General features: G+C 37.1%; 1 protein-coding gene and 2 non-coding genes across 3 annotated transcripts in view; all 3 read left to right on the top strand.

Moving 5' to 3' along the window:
* Window positions 1-269: 269 nt before the first annotated feature.
* Window positions 270-376, top strand: LOC122085269. The gene has a single exon (XR_006142051.1). It is a non-coding gene; the product is annotated as a small nucleolar RNA R71 (small nucleolar RNA).
* An 8,630-nt stretch (window positions 377-9,006) lies between these two features.
* On the top strand, window positions 9,007-9,113 carry LOC122085267. The gene has a single exon (XR_006142049.1). It is a non-coding gene; the product is annotated as a small nucleolar RNA R71 (small nucleolar RNA).
* A 2,626-nt stretch (window positions 9,114-11,739) lies between these two features.
* The window catches only part of LOC122084423 (craniofacial development protein 1), a 37,153-nt gene continuing 32,306 nt past the window's right edge, over window positions 11,740-16,586 (top strand). Inside the window, exon 1 of the mRNA XM_042652648.1 lies at window positions 11,740-11,894. Coding sequence (XP_042508582.1) covers window positions 11,861-11,894 — 34 coding nt within the window. The 5' untranslated portion in view covers window positions 11,740-11,860. The remainder of the gene's footprint in view (window positions 11,895-16,586) is intronic.

Here is a 16,586-nt window from a genome sequence, read left to right as displayed (position 1 = left end):
ACAATAGCTTCAATCCTCTTGATTAGGCTATCCAAATGGGCTTCCTTGGCTACTATCCCATCCACAAAATATCCTTTCCCACCTATGGTTCTTTCACTCTCTTGGGTTGATTCCCACTCATGGGTTTTTTCAGCTAAGTCAACTAAGAATTCCCATGCCTTTCCTTCATCTGTAAAGGATGTGAATCCCTCAAGGCACATAGACTCTATCATTTGTTTAGTTGGGTAATCAATACCCTCATAAATTATTTGACATAAATATCATAATCTAGGCCATGGTGAGGGTATTCTTGGAGTAGATCCTTCAATCTCTCCATAAGTTTGGAAAAGGACTCACTAGGATTTTGCCTAAACTGAAGGATATCACTTCTAAGCTTATTGGTCTTATGAGTTGGGAAAAACTTCTTAAGGAAGACAACTGTGAACTGTTCCTATGAGATTATGGAATTTGTGGTTAACCCATACAACCACTTCTTAGCTTGGTCTTTCAATGTAAAAGTGATAAACCTAAGCTTAATAGCATCATCAGAAAGTTGTTGGATCTTAATTAGAACACATATCTCTTCAAATTCTCTTCGAAATAGGTATGCATCCTCAGAGGTCAACCCATGGAAGTGGGGGCAATATAGTGATGTTTTGAGATTTGAGTTCAAAATTATTACCCTAGGCTTGTGGTAGAACTATGCAGGAAAGGTTGGGCTGTTCTAGCGGGGTAGGACCTATTTTTTAGAGATTTAGGTGGAGGGTTTTGCTGTTGGTCTCCTATATTGAAGGGTTTTAAAGAGAGCAAACGTATAGGGTCACTACTTGTTGGATCTCTTATTTCTAATCGATTCTTAGTATTACGTACCCACCTAACACTCATGCAATAGAAAACTACCCACAACTAGAGTAAGACAAGCACAAAAGAATAGATTGTAAAACAAAAAAAATTAATGATTTTTTTTATTTTTTTATTTTTTTTTGATTTTTTGGGATCTTACCGGCAGAGATCCGGAGTTGCTCAGTTCAATTCCTGAGGTACTACTACATGACGAAACATGTCTTTATCATACTGTGAGGCATGGCGACCTCCACTGATACAACTATTATTGCAAGTTGATCTTCTCAGGAATTCAATAAAAGAAAAGGAGAAAACAAAACAAAGCAAACAAAGCACTACGATTTACCAAAAGAAAATGAAAAATAACATGAAACTGTCTGCTCGGCAATGGCACCAAAAACTTGTTAGGATTTAAAATGTAACCGCAAGTGTACAGATTAGTGTAGCTATGGGTTGAACACAGGGAGAGCAGCCACTTTATTTTTTTGTTGCTTCTTTTAATAATGCAAAAGTGAATCGATTAATGGTTGTGATCTAATTCTAATTACCGTTCGTCATCTAAGAATTTAAAGACGCAAGCCACATAATTAAAATTAAATAAATAAATAAGTGAAAATAAACAACCCACGCAATTAAAAAAAACAATAAAGGAAAAAAATGCTGAAATAAAAATAACGTAAAAAAAATGGGATAAAGCTAGAGAGAAACTCACAATTAGGTTTTTTTACTTATCCCGAGGGATGCATCATAATATAAGCTTCCCTACTTGACCAGAGAGTCACTCTTACAAAGGTTACTCTACTTGGTTTTAGGGAAAGGGAGAAAATTAAAATAAAAGCAATAAATTGATGGTTCTATGGCTAGGAGGGGCAAAGCCAACACATACACTAGCCATAAACCTTAGGGGAAAGGGATAGAAAAAATGTAATGGATGAAATTAAAATCCTAAATTATGAAAGAAAGGATAGTCAGAAGAGAGACTGAGAGGGGGGAGAGAAGACTACTGAAGGAGCCTACTTACTTGAACTTCAACTCTTGAACTGATAACTTGATCGATTTGAGACACTATCAGTACTAAAAACCAAATCTAAAATTTCTAGTACTAGAGAAAACAAATCTGAAAAAAAAAAATTGAACTTGAAAGACATGCTTCAAAGCTTGTTGTTGTCACCTAGAACTAAGCCTAGAACTAGAACTTGAAAATTACAACTTCAATTGCTTAAACAATAAAAATAAAAGATTGAATAAAAAACAAAAGTGTTTGCATTAATTGAATAAAAAGAACTTACAAAAGTGTTTAAAACATAAACCTAGAACTAGAGCTAGAGAAAGAGATATAGCAACTAAAAATAAACCCTAGAAGAAGAATGAAGTGGCTCCTCCCCTTGTGTTAATTCTATTATATAGAGAATGGGGGAGGGAAGTTAAAGATTTTAGCTTCTAAAAAAAAAAAAAATTATCTTGTTCATGAGGTGGAGGAGAGAGAAGAAAGAGAATTGTAGGATGTAGAGAAACCCTTGCGTAAGAAACCCTTTGGCCGACCTCCTTTAAGTGATGAGTAGGAGAGAGAAAATCTTCTAAAATAAAAACCTCAACAAAATGGCAGGTAAGAGGTTTAAACTTGAGACCTCCTAATAAGTAATGGATTTTGCACACCACAACTCACCAACTACGCTAGGTAGTTGTTGTCACCAAAAATGAATCTTCAATCAGTTAAGGATGTAGTCCATCGATCCTTGTTGGCATTAGAAATATTCCTTGTACCTCTGGGACAATTGTAAATGGGTTAGTTCTACATCTCAGTTCAGTTCTAATCTATTATTCTTTTTCTGACCTGAAAAGAATAATCACTTGTACAGGTAACCAAACGAATGTGTACTTTTAATTGAACACGTCCATCCTGCTCAGAATTTCGTCCTCTTCGCAACCATGAAAGGAAATAGGACCTCTTTACGTGTAAAATTGGAAATATAGCGTCCAATAGTCCTTAAGGCCTTGAAAATATAAAACCTGTAAAAAGATAGTAAAACCCAAGGTAGCTCCATTCTAAATATGTAAAATGCATATTTTACTATCTTAGATTTCACACATAAATGTGCTCATCAGAATTCCCCCACACTTAGACTTTGTTTGAGTAAAACTGAAAGAAAAATAATAAAAAAAAAACATAACTCACTTTTGTAGGAATCATGGTTGCACTTAGCATGTGCAACAAGCCTTTAAACCCCTAGGTCACCCCTAGTGGACGAGTTATGTCTCGTGGGTGTTTGCAGTGAATATACACCCAAAATTCAGAATAAACAAATCCCAACATTGGCTAAAGGTTAGGCCCACACCGATCCAGAGGAAAGATAATTTCTCTTACAAGGGACCTCCACACTTGAACTTTTATTACCCTTTATCAATTTCAGGCACTAGCATATTTCTTAATTTGGAACTCACCTCATCTCTTCCAAAACATCCTTATCTTAAGGTAAAACCACTTGTGAAGAAATTGGGAACCAATGGCTAAGGCTTTGGAGTATTTTTGACCAAAACATATTACCAAGCATTAATGACATTTGCACATTTTTTTTCTCATTTTTTTCGCTTAATAAACTCTATTCTACTCCATTACTTTTGCCCTGAATGATATGGTGGAGCAAACACCAGACACCCAAGTTACTATGTAGCTTCGCTTCTTGTATATGCCCACAAAGACAGTGATGCTCGAGTTCCTTCAGAGGTTTCCTCCCAAGAATTTCGATCAAGACATCATGCTTCCTAAGGCACAATGACTCGTCTAGTTCCAAGGGAATCAAGTCTTATTCTTCTTTATACCATATTTCACATTTCATTTAAAATTGTGCATATGTCAACTCGTGCTAAATTAAAAAGAAGGTCTCAACTCTAAATCAAAAGTACAAGGAACCCACAGACTTACATATAGTTCAACACCAAAAAACAGGGGTCTCTTATATTTCAAAAGAATGTCCCATCTCAAGACACAGGTTTGTTTCTTTCTTCTCAATAGGGTTTTTATACGTTAAAAATGGGTACCTTAATCGAAACTTTTGTTTTCATACATCAAGCAACCGAATGGTATGATCATTAGCCAAAAGCCAAAGTAGGACTCCATCCTTTAGCAAGCTCAAAAAACAAAAAGAAAAACAAATAAAACAAAGCGAAAAAGCAAAAACTGGTTTATCTCCCCCACACTTAAGTCATGCAATGTCCTCAATGCATGGAAAGAATTAAAAATGAAGACAATGCAAGGGGGTCATACCTGATTAAAAGTTTATCATCAGTGTAAAGAGGGTCATGGAGATCCATGACCTCTTCACTACCAGTAGTAGGAAACTCAAGGAATGGTTTCAAACGCTGACCATTAACCTTCGAAATTACCCCTGTTCCTGGATTCAAAATCTCCATAGCTCCATGGGGATATACATTATGGATAATAAATAGGCCATCCCATCGGGATCTAAGCTTACCAAGGAAAATATACAATCGAGAGTTGTACAATAAGACCTTATCACCAATTGTAAAAGATTTGCGCAGAATGTGGTTATCATGGAAAGCTTTGGTCTTTTCTTTGTAAATCCTAGAATTTTCATAGGCATCATTCTTGAGTTCCTCCAACTTAGATAGTTGGAGCCTACAATGAATTTCCGCATCAGAAAAATCCAAGTTGAGCTTCTTGATGGCCCAAAAGGCCTTATGCTCCAACTCAACTGGTAAGTGACAAGATTTTCTATACACCAAACAGTAGGGAGACTAGCCAAGGTCAGTCTTGAATGCAGTCTGATGGGCCCACAAGGCATCAATGAGCCTAAGGAACCAATCCTTATGGTTGGGATTAATAGTTTTCCTAAGATTTGTTTGATCTGCCTATTAGACACCTCCACTTGGCCACTAGTTTGGAGGTGATAAGGGGTAGATAGCTTATGGATGATCCCATACTTTTTCATTAAGGCCTCAAAAGGCCGATTACAAAAATAAGTACCCCTATCACTAATTATTGCACGTGGTGCACCAAAGCAATAAAAATGTTCTCTTTGAGAAACTGGACCACCACTTTGTGGTCATTAGATTTACAAGGTATGGCCTTTATCCATTTAGAAACATAATCAATGGCCAAAAGTATATACAAATTCTCAAATGAATTAAGGAATGGTCCCATAAAATCGATGTCCCATACATTAAAGATCTCAACTACTAAAATAGGATTGAGGGGCATCATGTTCCTCTTATTGATACGGTCAAAAGACTGACAGGCAGGACAAGCCTTACAAAAATCAAAAGCATCTCTAAAAAGAGTGGACCAATAAAATCCGTATTGGAGAACCTTTGTGGCAGTCTTCTTAAGTCCAAAATTTCCACCACATGCATGATCATGACAAAAAGAGATAATAGAATGTTGCTCATGATCTGGAACATATCGTCGGATAATCTAATCCGGACATATCTTAAACAAATAAGGATCATCCCGGAAAAAGTACTTAACTTAAAAATGAAACCTATACTTATCTTGGGTGGACCAGTGATCCAGAGCCACACCTGAAACTAAGAAGTTGACAATGTCAGCAAACCATGGTTCACTGGACATTGTAAATAATTATTCGTCTGGAAAGTTCTCGGTGATTGGAGAATCTACAGCCAAGGAATTGGAAAGCCTAGATAAATGGTCTGCAACTAGGTTTTTAACTCCTTTTTTATCCCTAATTTCTAAATCAAACTCTTGTAAAAGTAAAACCCACCTAATGAGACGGGCTTTGGCATCCTTCTTTTGAACTAGGTATCTGAGAGCAGAATGATCAGTATACACCACCACATGTGAACCAACTAAGTAAGACCGAAACTTTTCTAATGTAAACACAACAGTTAAAAATTCTTTTTTAGTGATTGTATAATTGAGTTGTGCATCATTTAAAGTCCTACTAGCATAGTAAATGACAATGGGCAACTTATTAATCCTTTGATCAAAAAACACTCCTATGGAAAAATCCGAAGCATCACACATTAGTTCAAATGGTTTAGTCCAAACAGGTGATTGAACAATGGGTGCATTGATTAACTCCTTCTTAAGTTATTTGAAGGATTCTAAACACTCTTTAGAAAACTCAAAAGTTTGATCTTTGGCAAGTAATAAAGTGAGAGGTCAGGCTAACTGACTAAAGTTCTTAATAAACCTTCTATAGAAGCCCGCATGCCCTAGAAAAGACTGGATGTCCTTAACAGATTGAGGAGGTGGTAAATTATCAATTAAATCCACTTTGACTCTATCTACTCTAATTACCTCATTAAATATTACATGGCCTAAAACAATACCAGATTTAATCATAAAATGGCATTTCTCCCAATTCAAAACCAAATTCTCAGATATGCACCTTTTCAAAACTAGAGAAAAATGATGAAGACATTCAGAATAGGAATTCTCATGAATTGAAAAGTCCTCCAGAAATACTTCTAAGAATTTTTCGATCATATCAGAAAAGATGTTCATCATGCATCGATGGAACGTAGCAGGGGCATTGCAAAGCCTAAAGGGCATACGCCTGTAAGCAAATGTTTCACACGGCATGAAAAAGTGGTCTTATGTTGGTCTTCTAAAGCAATTGGGATCCGATTATTATCGAAATATTCATCAAGAAAACAATAGTATTCATGTCCAGCTAACCTCTCTAACATCTGGTCAATGAATGGCAATGAGAAGTGGTCCTTCCAGGTTGCCACATTATGTTTCCTTTAGTCTATTCACACTCTCCACCCTCATTAGACACGGGTTGGAATTAATTATTATTTTCATTAGGAACTACAGTCACACCAAACTTCTTAGGCACTACGTGAACTGGGCTTACCCACTGGCTATCAGAAATATGATTAATTATTCCATGATCCAAGCACTTTAGGATCTCTTTCTTAATGGTTTCCATCATCACTGGTTTAGCTCTTCTTTGGGGTTCTATGGATGGTTTGAAATCCCATATAAGATGTATATGATATTGCACAATAGAAGGACTTATGCCCTTGATATCAGCCATGGTCCAACCTAGAGCTTCCTTATTATCTTTTAACACTTTAAGTAACTTCTCTTCCTAGTTAGAAGTCAAATTTGAAGAAATTATTACAGGAAGAGTTTGGTCAGGCCTTAGGAAAGTATACCTCATATTAGATGGGAACTCCATAAGCTCTAGCTTAGGGGGCTCAACTAGGGAAGGTTTGAGAATGGAATTGAAAACAGATCCTAAGGGCTCCACAGGTGTGTGAAGACTCAAGACTTTATAATATAAATTTTTACTATCATCATCCAACTCATCATTACACTCTTGGAATTTTGAATCAAAATCAATATCAAAGTTGGTAACTAAATCTTCAGAAAAATCTAGAAAATCCTCAAGCATATTGATCTCTTCTTCCTTATGTGGTTGCCTGCCTATCCTAAACATGTTAAACTGAACAGTTTGGTTACCAAAAGATAATCTTAGGAAACTATTCTGACAATTGATTAATGCATTACTGGTAGCCAAGAATGGTCTCCCCAAAATTATTGGGATCTCATCCTTGGTTGAGAAGGGCTTGGTATCTAACACAGTGAAATCAACAGGGAAAATAAATTCCACCTCCTTTAGTAAGACATCCTCAACCATTCCTTTAGGAATCTTAACAGACCTATCTGCCAACTGAAGAGTAGTTCCAGTGGCTTTCAATTCTCCCAATCCTAGTTGCTTATACACATGGTAAGGTAAAATATTCACACTTGCGCCAAGGTCAAGTAAAGCATGCTCAATGTAGGTATTGCCTATGACACAAGATATAGTAGGGTTCCCTGGATCCTTATACTTGGCTGCTATAGGCTGAGTAATTATGGAACTAATGTTACCTACCAAGAAGGCCTTTTTGGGCATACTAGTGATACGTTTGTGAGTACACAAATCTTTCAGTACCTCTAAATAGGCGGGGATATGGGATATGGCATCCAAAAGAGAGATGTTCACTTCTACCGTTTTGAAGAATTCTGAAATTTTATCCATAGAAATAGTCTTCTTTTTGTGTACCAAGCGATTAGGAAATGGGACAGGATGAACGTAAGGACTATTAGGGATTTGCCCTTTTTCAGAAGAATCATTTTTGGTTTCCTCAACCAAATCATCTTTAGTTTCAAAAGAATCTTTAGGTCCATCAGACGAACCTGGAACAAGAGGCACATTTGTGTCCTCAACTGAAGGAGAGTTTACAGGAGTAATAGATGCGGAAGATTTAGGAATGCTCTGTTGGTACTCTCTACCACTCCTAAGGGCATAAAAAACATTATATTGGTTAGAGGGCCTTTGTTAGGTCTGGCCTTGTACTATATTCTGTGGTGCATAAGTTGGTGTTTGTAAACTAACAGGCTGATGATGCCTAGGGTAAGGCTCTGGTTGACTAGGTAAAGTTCATTTCTGCCTCTCACGCATAATTGAGACAACTTGGTTGAGTTCTCTTGTACGATTTTGATGGCTTGTCATGAGGAGGGTCATATTTTTTTTCAAGTCACTTATTCTACTTGCCTCTCCAGTGTTGGTAAACCCAGGGGGTTGCTAATAAGATGATAGGAGAGGGGCCCTAGGAAAACTAGTTTGAGGTCCTACATTTGACCTAGGAAAAATATTTTGGGAAAAAGATTATTATGCAAAGGGAGGCCTTTGGGGTCAAGGTTGACCTTGATTAGGAAAATTGGAAGGCCCTGCTTGATTGCCCTGATTCCAGGAGATATTTGGGTGATTTCTTCATCCTGGATTGTAGGTGTTACTATATGGATTATTCTAGTATAAGATGTTAACACTATCATTAGAAGTGCCCCTAGAGGTGTTGGGGCATTCTTCTATGACATGTCCAGGGGATTGACACCAAGCACAAATCTTAATCAAATTGACTGATGATGGTTCTTTAGGAACAATAGCCTCAATCCTCCTGATTAGGCTATCCAAATGGGCTTCCTTGGCTACTATCCCATCCACAAAATATCCTTTCCCTCCTATGGTTCTTTCACTCTCTTGGGTTGATTCCCACTCACGGGTTTTATCTGCTAAGTCAACTAAGAATTCCCATACCTTTCCTTCAACTGTAAATGATGTGAATCCCTCAAAGCACATAGACTTTATCATTTATTTAGTTGGGTAATTAATAACCTCATAAATTATTTGACATAAATGTCCTAAGTCTAGGCCATAGTGAGGGCATTCTTGGAGTAGATCCTTAAATCTCTCCATAAGTTTGGAAAAGGACTCACTAGGGTTTTGCCTAAACTGAAAGATATCGCTTCTAAGCTTATTGGTCTTATGAGTTGGGAAAAAAATTCTTAAGGAAGACAACTGTGAACTGTTTCTATGAGGTTATGGAATTTGTGAGTAACCCATACAATCACTTCTTAGCTTGGTCTTTCAATGCAAAAGTGATAAACCTAAGCTTAACAGCATCATCAAAAAGTTGTTGGATCTTAATTAGAACACATACCTCTTCAAATTTTTTTAGAAATAGGTATGCATCTTCAGAGGTCAACCCATGGAAGTGGGGCAACATAGTGATGTATTGAGATTTAAGTTCAAAATTATTACCCTGGGCTTGTGGTAAAACTATGCAGGAAAGGTTGGGCTGTTCTAGCGGGGTAGAACCTATCTTTCAGAGATTTAGGTGGAGGGTTTTGCTGTTGGTCTCCTATATTAAAGGGTTTTAAAGAGAGCAAATGTATAGGGTCACTACTTGTTGATCTCTTCTTTCTGATCGATTCTTAGTATTACGTACCCACCTAACACTTATGCAACATAAAACTACCCACAACTATAGTAAGACGCACAAAAGGATAGATTGCAAAAAAAAAAAAAAAAAAAAAATTAATGATTTTTTTTATTTTTTTGATTTTTTTTATCTTTTTGGGGGCTTACAGGCAGGGATCCAGGGTTGCTCAGTTCAATTCCTGAGGTACTGCTATAGGATGAATCATGTCTTTATCATACTATGAGGCATGACGACCTCCACTAATACAACTATTATTGCAAGTTGATCTTCTCAGGAATTCAATAAAGAAAAAGGAAAAACAAAACAAAGCAAACAAAGCACTCCGATTTATCAAAAGAAAGCGAAAAATAATATGGAACTATCTCCCCGGTAACGGCACCAAAAACTTGTTAGGATTTAAAATGTAACCGCAAGCTTACGGATCAATTTAACTACGGGTCGAGCACAGGGAGAGCAGTCACTTTATTTTTTTTGCTTCTTTTAATAATGCGAAAGTGAACCGATTATTGATTGTGATCTAATTCTAATTACCGTCCTAAACATATGTTTCTAAAATAACGTTCGAACCATTCATCATCTAAGAATTTAAAGACGCAAGCCACGCAATTAAAATTAAATAAATAAATAATTAAAAATAAACAACCCACACAATTAAAAAAAAATAATAAAGGAAAAAAATGTTGAAATAAAAATAAAGTAAAAGAAATGGGATAAAGTTAGAGAAAGACTAACAAGTAGGTTTCTCTACTTAGCCCGAGTGATGCATCATAATTCTGACTACCTTTTTTTTTTAATTTAGGATTTTAATTTCAGTCATTACATTATTGCTATCCCTTTCCTCCAAGGTTCATGGCTGGTGTATGTGTTGGCTTTGCCCCTCCTAGCCATAGAACCATCAATTTATTACTTTTATTTTAATTGTCTCCCTTTCCCTAAAGCCAAGTAGAGTAACCTTTCTAAAAGTGACTCTCTGATCAAGTAGGGAAGCTCATAGCCCCAAGTCATTGTAAGAAATGTTTGGAGAGAGGTTGGAGAAGCACGTGTAGGAAACTGGGTTGTGGAAATATGGGAAGATCAATAGTGCCCATAAAGTGTATGATTGAATGTCAGTATGATATGTAATCCCATTGTGTACAATAGAAATTTCATGTTTAAAAAATATATTCTACAAGTAGGAATTACCAAACATATTTCTAATTATACAATCTATTATCTAAATAATAACCAAACGATTATTATTTGTGGTCCATAATTTATTGTCACAAATGATTTCTTAGAAATAGATAATAAATACAAATATAAACTATACCAAAGAGAGCCTGAGAAACTGTTGGCTACAAAAAATGGTAATTATTATTATTATTATTTTTAATAATAAAACATATTAATTTGTTTAGGAATTTACCTACATAGAAATTAGTATTGATAGCCTATTATGTTTCTTCCAAACTCCCTGTTGAGATAGCTATTGTTTAGAAACAAGATCCATTTGAATATCCTATCCCCCTCAAAACTCAAACCCAAAAAGCAGATTGAACTTGTAATAATAACAGAATATGCCTTAAGAAGCCATTTATATTGAGGGGAGGAATGACTAGGTAGTATTTGATGTTGCCCACTTGCGCACCCTCTTGTTGAAGGATAGTGAAGAGATAGATGATCATTGCCTTAAGAAGTTCAATAATCATAATAAACATGATGGAGAATGGTGTAGATGGCATTTTATGTAATTATTAGTTAAAAAAAAATTGATTCTATTAAATGCTTACTAGTTTTTGTTTCTTCCACGTTACATAAACATGTTTTTTTTTTTTAGCTTTACCATACAACATTTAAAGAGTAGAATCACTATAAAAACACAGAAATACAACAAAGTATGTCAGACCATAAATCAGTTTTTAAAAATAATATCATTATAATACAGAGCCTAAATTTTTTTGGTAGAATAATAATACAGAGCCTAAATGACATGAGGTATACATGTGATGCCAATACAGAAAAACGATGGTCCCTCTCCTCGTTTATAGCCAATAAAAGCATATTTTGTTTGTTTGTTTGTTTTTTTTTCCTGGGTAAAGCGATAAAAGCATTTGTGAAATCCTTACCCCACGCCCGCGGGCCCACCCCACTTCCTTTGAAAAAAAAAAAAGGAAGCATTTTGTCAAATTTTGTTCCAAGGTTTTGGCTGATTAGGGCTCGTTTCTCCTTTGTAAACGGACATAGGCCGTGATCTTTTGTTTTTTTTGGTAAGATATAGGCCGTGTTCGCTTAGCTGCAAACGATGGAGGAGCCGAGTAGACAGAGCATAGCACCTGGTACGCTTCACTCCCTTCCTTCTCCTCTTCTTCCCCCTCTATTTCTCGTCTAGGGTATCACCTTATTATTCGGCCCTTCCCTTCCCTTCCCTTCCCTTCCCTTGCTGCAGCGTTTTCTTCTTCTTCTTTTTCTTCTTCAGAGGTTGTTGCTTTGTCTGCTTCTTCTAAAGGAGACTCACTGTCTTTGCATGTGTGTATGCCTTTCTGTATGTTTCTTTTCTTTTATGGGTGGGGCCTATACATCTGCCGTGTCAGAGTGATCAGGAAGGGATCTGACAGGGATACCATAGTCGCACTCATTTCATGTCTTGTTAAATGTGTGTTTCAGCATAAACTGTCATGTACTAGTAAGATATATGAAAGGTAAGAAGATAGAAAAATTGAGTTTTGAATAACGGGTAACAGAGAATTTATATGTTATGGAATGAAACTGATCAGTATTCTAGTAGAACTATGAGTAGAAGATGATAAATTTGAGCTAAAAAATTAGACTATAGCAGATGGGAAAATAAAACTTAGAAAACTGACGTGAATATGATGTGTCGCAGAACAGGAAGAAGAAAGGAAAGGTAGAAGAGGCATAGAAGATAAAAGAATCTGGGAATCTACCCAGAAGTATCTAAGTAACCAATTATGGTTAGGGAATTCATCCAGCAACGCAATGAATCCATATATCAAAGTAGTAGAGAGAAAAAATCTCAAAACATTATTCATCAAGTTCATATGCCCAACAAGCAGGGTATGCAAGTATATGAACTCTTAAATCTGACTCTAATTATGAATAAAAATTTTGTAATCTTTGTTCAGCACTCAAACCACTAATTGTCCAGCATATTTGAATTTTTAAATTGACTGGGAAAACTACAACTCTTTAATATTGGAGATTAGGACCATTCAAACAATCTGATGTTCAATCCCTAATGCTACTAGGAGAAGACTTAAATCCCATGGCTCTTATACCCATATCATATGCCCATTAAATTGATTTATTGCCATGAAAACCCGTTAGACAACAAGGGCTGCAAAAAAGATAGCAGCGATACTACTGGAAAGTACGGTTTCAGTATTGCCCATACGTAATCCTTTGTATAGACGTTGGGGTGGTCGGACACTAAGATGGAAAGGCCCTCTCTAGATATGCTCAATGTCGTGCTGCAATATGATGAGAGGCTATTCCTCCTGGAACAAAAGGATCGAAACCTTCTACGCCCCACACCGGATTTACAGGTTGTACTTTTCCGATTAGTTCATGATCGGACACCCATATTGCAGGACCTACATACATAACCCAGTTCAATGTGTATAAAATAAAAGGCCAAGGGTTCCCCATGGTGCCGGCATGGGTGGAATCCCCCATGCTATACCAATCAGCATGCAGGAATTGCTTCCATCAAGAGGGGGCCTACAAGGTCAGGGAGGAAAGAGAAAATTTCAGGAGGAGAGTGTTAGTTATGTGAGAGGACGTGGGAAAGAACACCCACACCGTCGGCAGGGGGATCTTTTTCCCGAAATGCATTGCTGTATTTCCTACATCTACAAGATTAGAAGCTCCTAATAAACAAGAACTTCAAATTTCTGATTGGGGCCCAATTAATACTAACAGAATTACAAAATAGTGGCCAGTATGTGAGTCCAACTAGCTAATAATGCAAGAAAAAGATGTCTGCAGCCAAGTGGAAATCTATTCTGCACTCCCCCCCCGCCTCCCAATGACCCTCCCCTGAAGTTCTCAGCATTAGCCAAATTTTCTCACTGTCCAAAAACTTAGATGCTGAATGGTGGAGAATCAGCTGTAGTAGAGATCACATGATTTACACTGACTCGTGCCGTGATCGGCCTATAGGAAGACTTGAATCTTTAACCCAATTCCTGGAAAGTTGTTGAAAGAGTATACCTAAATGTTTTTTCCTTTCGGGATTTGACTATAAAAACCATTGACATTTCAAAAAGCATTGCACCCTTTGTGCTTTTTGTTTCTATTTATAGTTCTATTAGGATCACATGATTCACGACGATGAAAAATTAAGTGTGTTACAAACCCAAGATCTGTAACTTGTAACTTGAGAGAGTAAGAGATTGAGAGAGAAGAAGAGAAGAGAGACTGCAAGAGGGGAGCAGCCGAGTGTGTTTCCCAGTCCCCCCTACCATCAATATTTATTAACACCCAAAGTAGTATAATCAAACTAGGAAACTAATTCCTTGTGCCACAAGCAAGATAAAATAAGAAGTCTATCCCAATTAGTAAGTAGAGGTTTATCTTAACTAGGGAAAGAAATAAACTAAAGCAAGGAAGTAAAACTCATCCACGATAGGGACACTTCCCATATCGTGGTCCATATCTTTCTTAACAATATATATATATATATATATATTGGAGAACTATTCATATTTTTGGAAAAGAAATTATATGCTATCAAATTTTAAATCTGGCACAAATTCCAATATAAAACTTCCACACGAGTCAATAAAGCTTGGCTGTGTTTATTTTGAATCAAGTATTATATGCTATCAGTTTTGTCTATTTAAAATATTTGAATGTCTACTTTGGAGGTTTTTCATGTTCCTATCGTTATATAGTTATAACACAATTCTTAATATGAATATGTGGAAGGGATAGGCATGGGCACGCTGCTCGCTCCTCCAGTAAGCTAACGACGTCAGGCGGAAGGCACATGGGAGTGGGGGGGAGATGGAGGGTAGGGGGTCTTTTCACTAGGATGGGGAGAGATAGGCAGCACAGGCTGGGCGCACTGCTAGCATGCAAAGCCTTTTCCCTATGAACATAGTAAATATTCGGTTGACATGACATCAACCAAAGCATTTTCATAATAGTCTTATTCCCATGTTATTTTTCTTGGTACCTATACGGCTGTACCTCTCTAGAAATCATAGCTCAAGATTTTGGTTTCAACCTGTGTCTAACCCTAGTCGAAACCCAAATATTATGGATTTGAGTTATATTTTGACCAAAATCTGGACCATTTCGGCTACACAATTCATTTGATCATTCCAGTGGTCAAATAGCTATTTCGGCTCCAAAGTCCAGTGTATCCCTAATTAAGAATCTCTAAAACATTGGAACCTTTTGACTGTAAAAAAAACACACCCAAAATGGTTGTTTGGTTTTGGGCCCTAGGTTGCTACTTGCTAGATTATGCCATACCTTGTTGTATACTTGTCTAATATAGCTTATTTTACACGTAATGTAGTATCTGAGCACGCAATTTAATTAAAACAACTAAAATATACATTTAGAATGAAGAAAAACCATTGAATACTTATAAATAGTCAAGTACAACTGCTGACGCTCCCTACGAACCGTTCTTCCAACTCTATGTCCATACCACATAGAGTTTTGGGGACCTTCTCCTGTGAATAGGATGGCCTTCAGCTAGGCATTGGCTCCACCTTCACCTGGTTGTGCTCCTCTCGGAGGGATGCAAATCTATCACCCCTGACAACACCACCATCATCATTGTCACCATTGTCATCATATCAACCAATAGACGGTGACGGTGTGCAAGGTGTGACCTTTGCTATGCAACCAGTCAATGTCATCGTCATACCCACCAGCTTGTGACTTAGAAGGTTGGGTTGTTTAAAGTGAATTCGACCCTCTTGAGAAGCCATATTTTTGTTGACACCGACACCCATTTAATTAGGAACCTCAGGGTTGGGCTTGCACCAGGCTGATCTAGTACAGAGTCACCTCTATCCTTCACCCACTCGTAGAGGGGATCCTCTTCACATGAGTCCTCCCTGAAGATGTTGTTGAGCTCGATTGGGTTTATGTCATTTGGCATGCCCATGCATATGTGCTTTATCTTTAGTCTCATGTTGTGTCATGTGTGTACCAACACCAAGTGCTCCAACTATTTCACCCAATTGATTCCACCTCTTGGAGTGGATGAGTGCGATTGTACTTTGTTCTGTTCACACTTCACACCTGGAGGCGAAACATGTTTGTAGAGCACCTCAACTGCTATCTTCTTCAAGTTAGGTGCATCACTCCCATATAGCGCAAACTATTCACCTGAATTATAGCAGTGAGATTATTTCTTGTAAAGTGGTCTAATAAGGTAAGAAACTAAGTTAATGTGCATGCTAGGAGCAGTAGTGTCTCGGCTAGACTTTGCGGCTGCATGATTGAAAGTCCCATATGTATCTCTGAAATTCTTTATCTATAATCATATCAAACATTGGTAAGTTAGATCAAATACCAAATATTTATTAAAAAAAAAATACTTGAGAATAGAAACTACAAGTCTCACCTCACTATTGCACTTGGACCGTATAGCTGGATTTGGCTCCAGATTGGCCACCACCTCTTGCAATGCGTCTATCAGTTCTTGATTCAACCCAAGTTTGTGCTTATATTGGTACTTGAGATTGAGATAGTAAGCTGAAAATGTAGTGCTTAGGAAGATGTAAATGGAAAGTAATTTGACTTCGGTAGATTTATAGAAAATCTCGCAAGCCTTATGCAGTGGACGCATAAGTTGCTTCTCCTAGTGATATTGCAAGATCTAAATGACCAGCGATGCTGATATGGATCAACCCATACATCTGAAGCAGTCTCTATTTTTAGAATCTTGCATGTAGCAACTAGCTTTGTGCTTAATTTTTTTATGGACATGTTGCCACATCACAAGGTTTGAAATCTTGTTTCGTTTCGGTGGGTTCAGAAACTGA

The sequence above is a fragment of the Macadamia integrifolia genome, chromosome 7 (assembly GCF_013358625.1).
Source record: "Macadamia integrifolia cultivar HAES 741 chromosome 7, SCU_Mint_v3, whole genome shotgun sequence".
Classification (NCBI taxonomy): Eukaryota; Viridiplantae; Streptophyta; class Magnoliopsida; order Proteales; family Proteaceae; genus Macadamia; species Macadamia integrifolia.
This window is presented reverse-complemented; position numbering and strand designations above follow the sequence as displayed.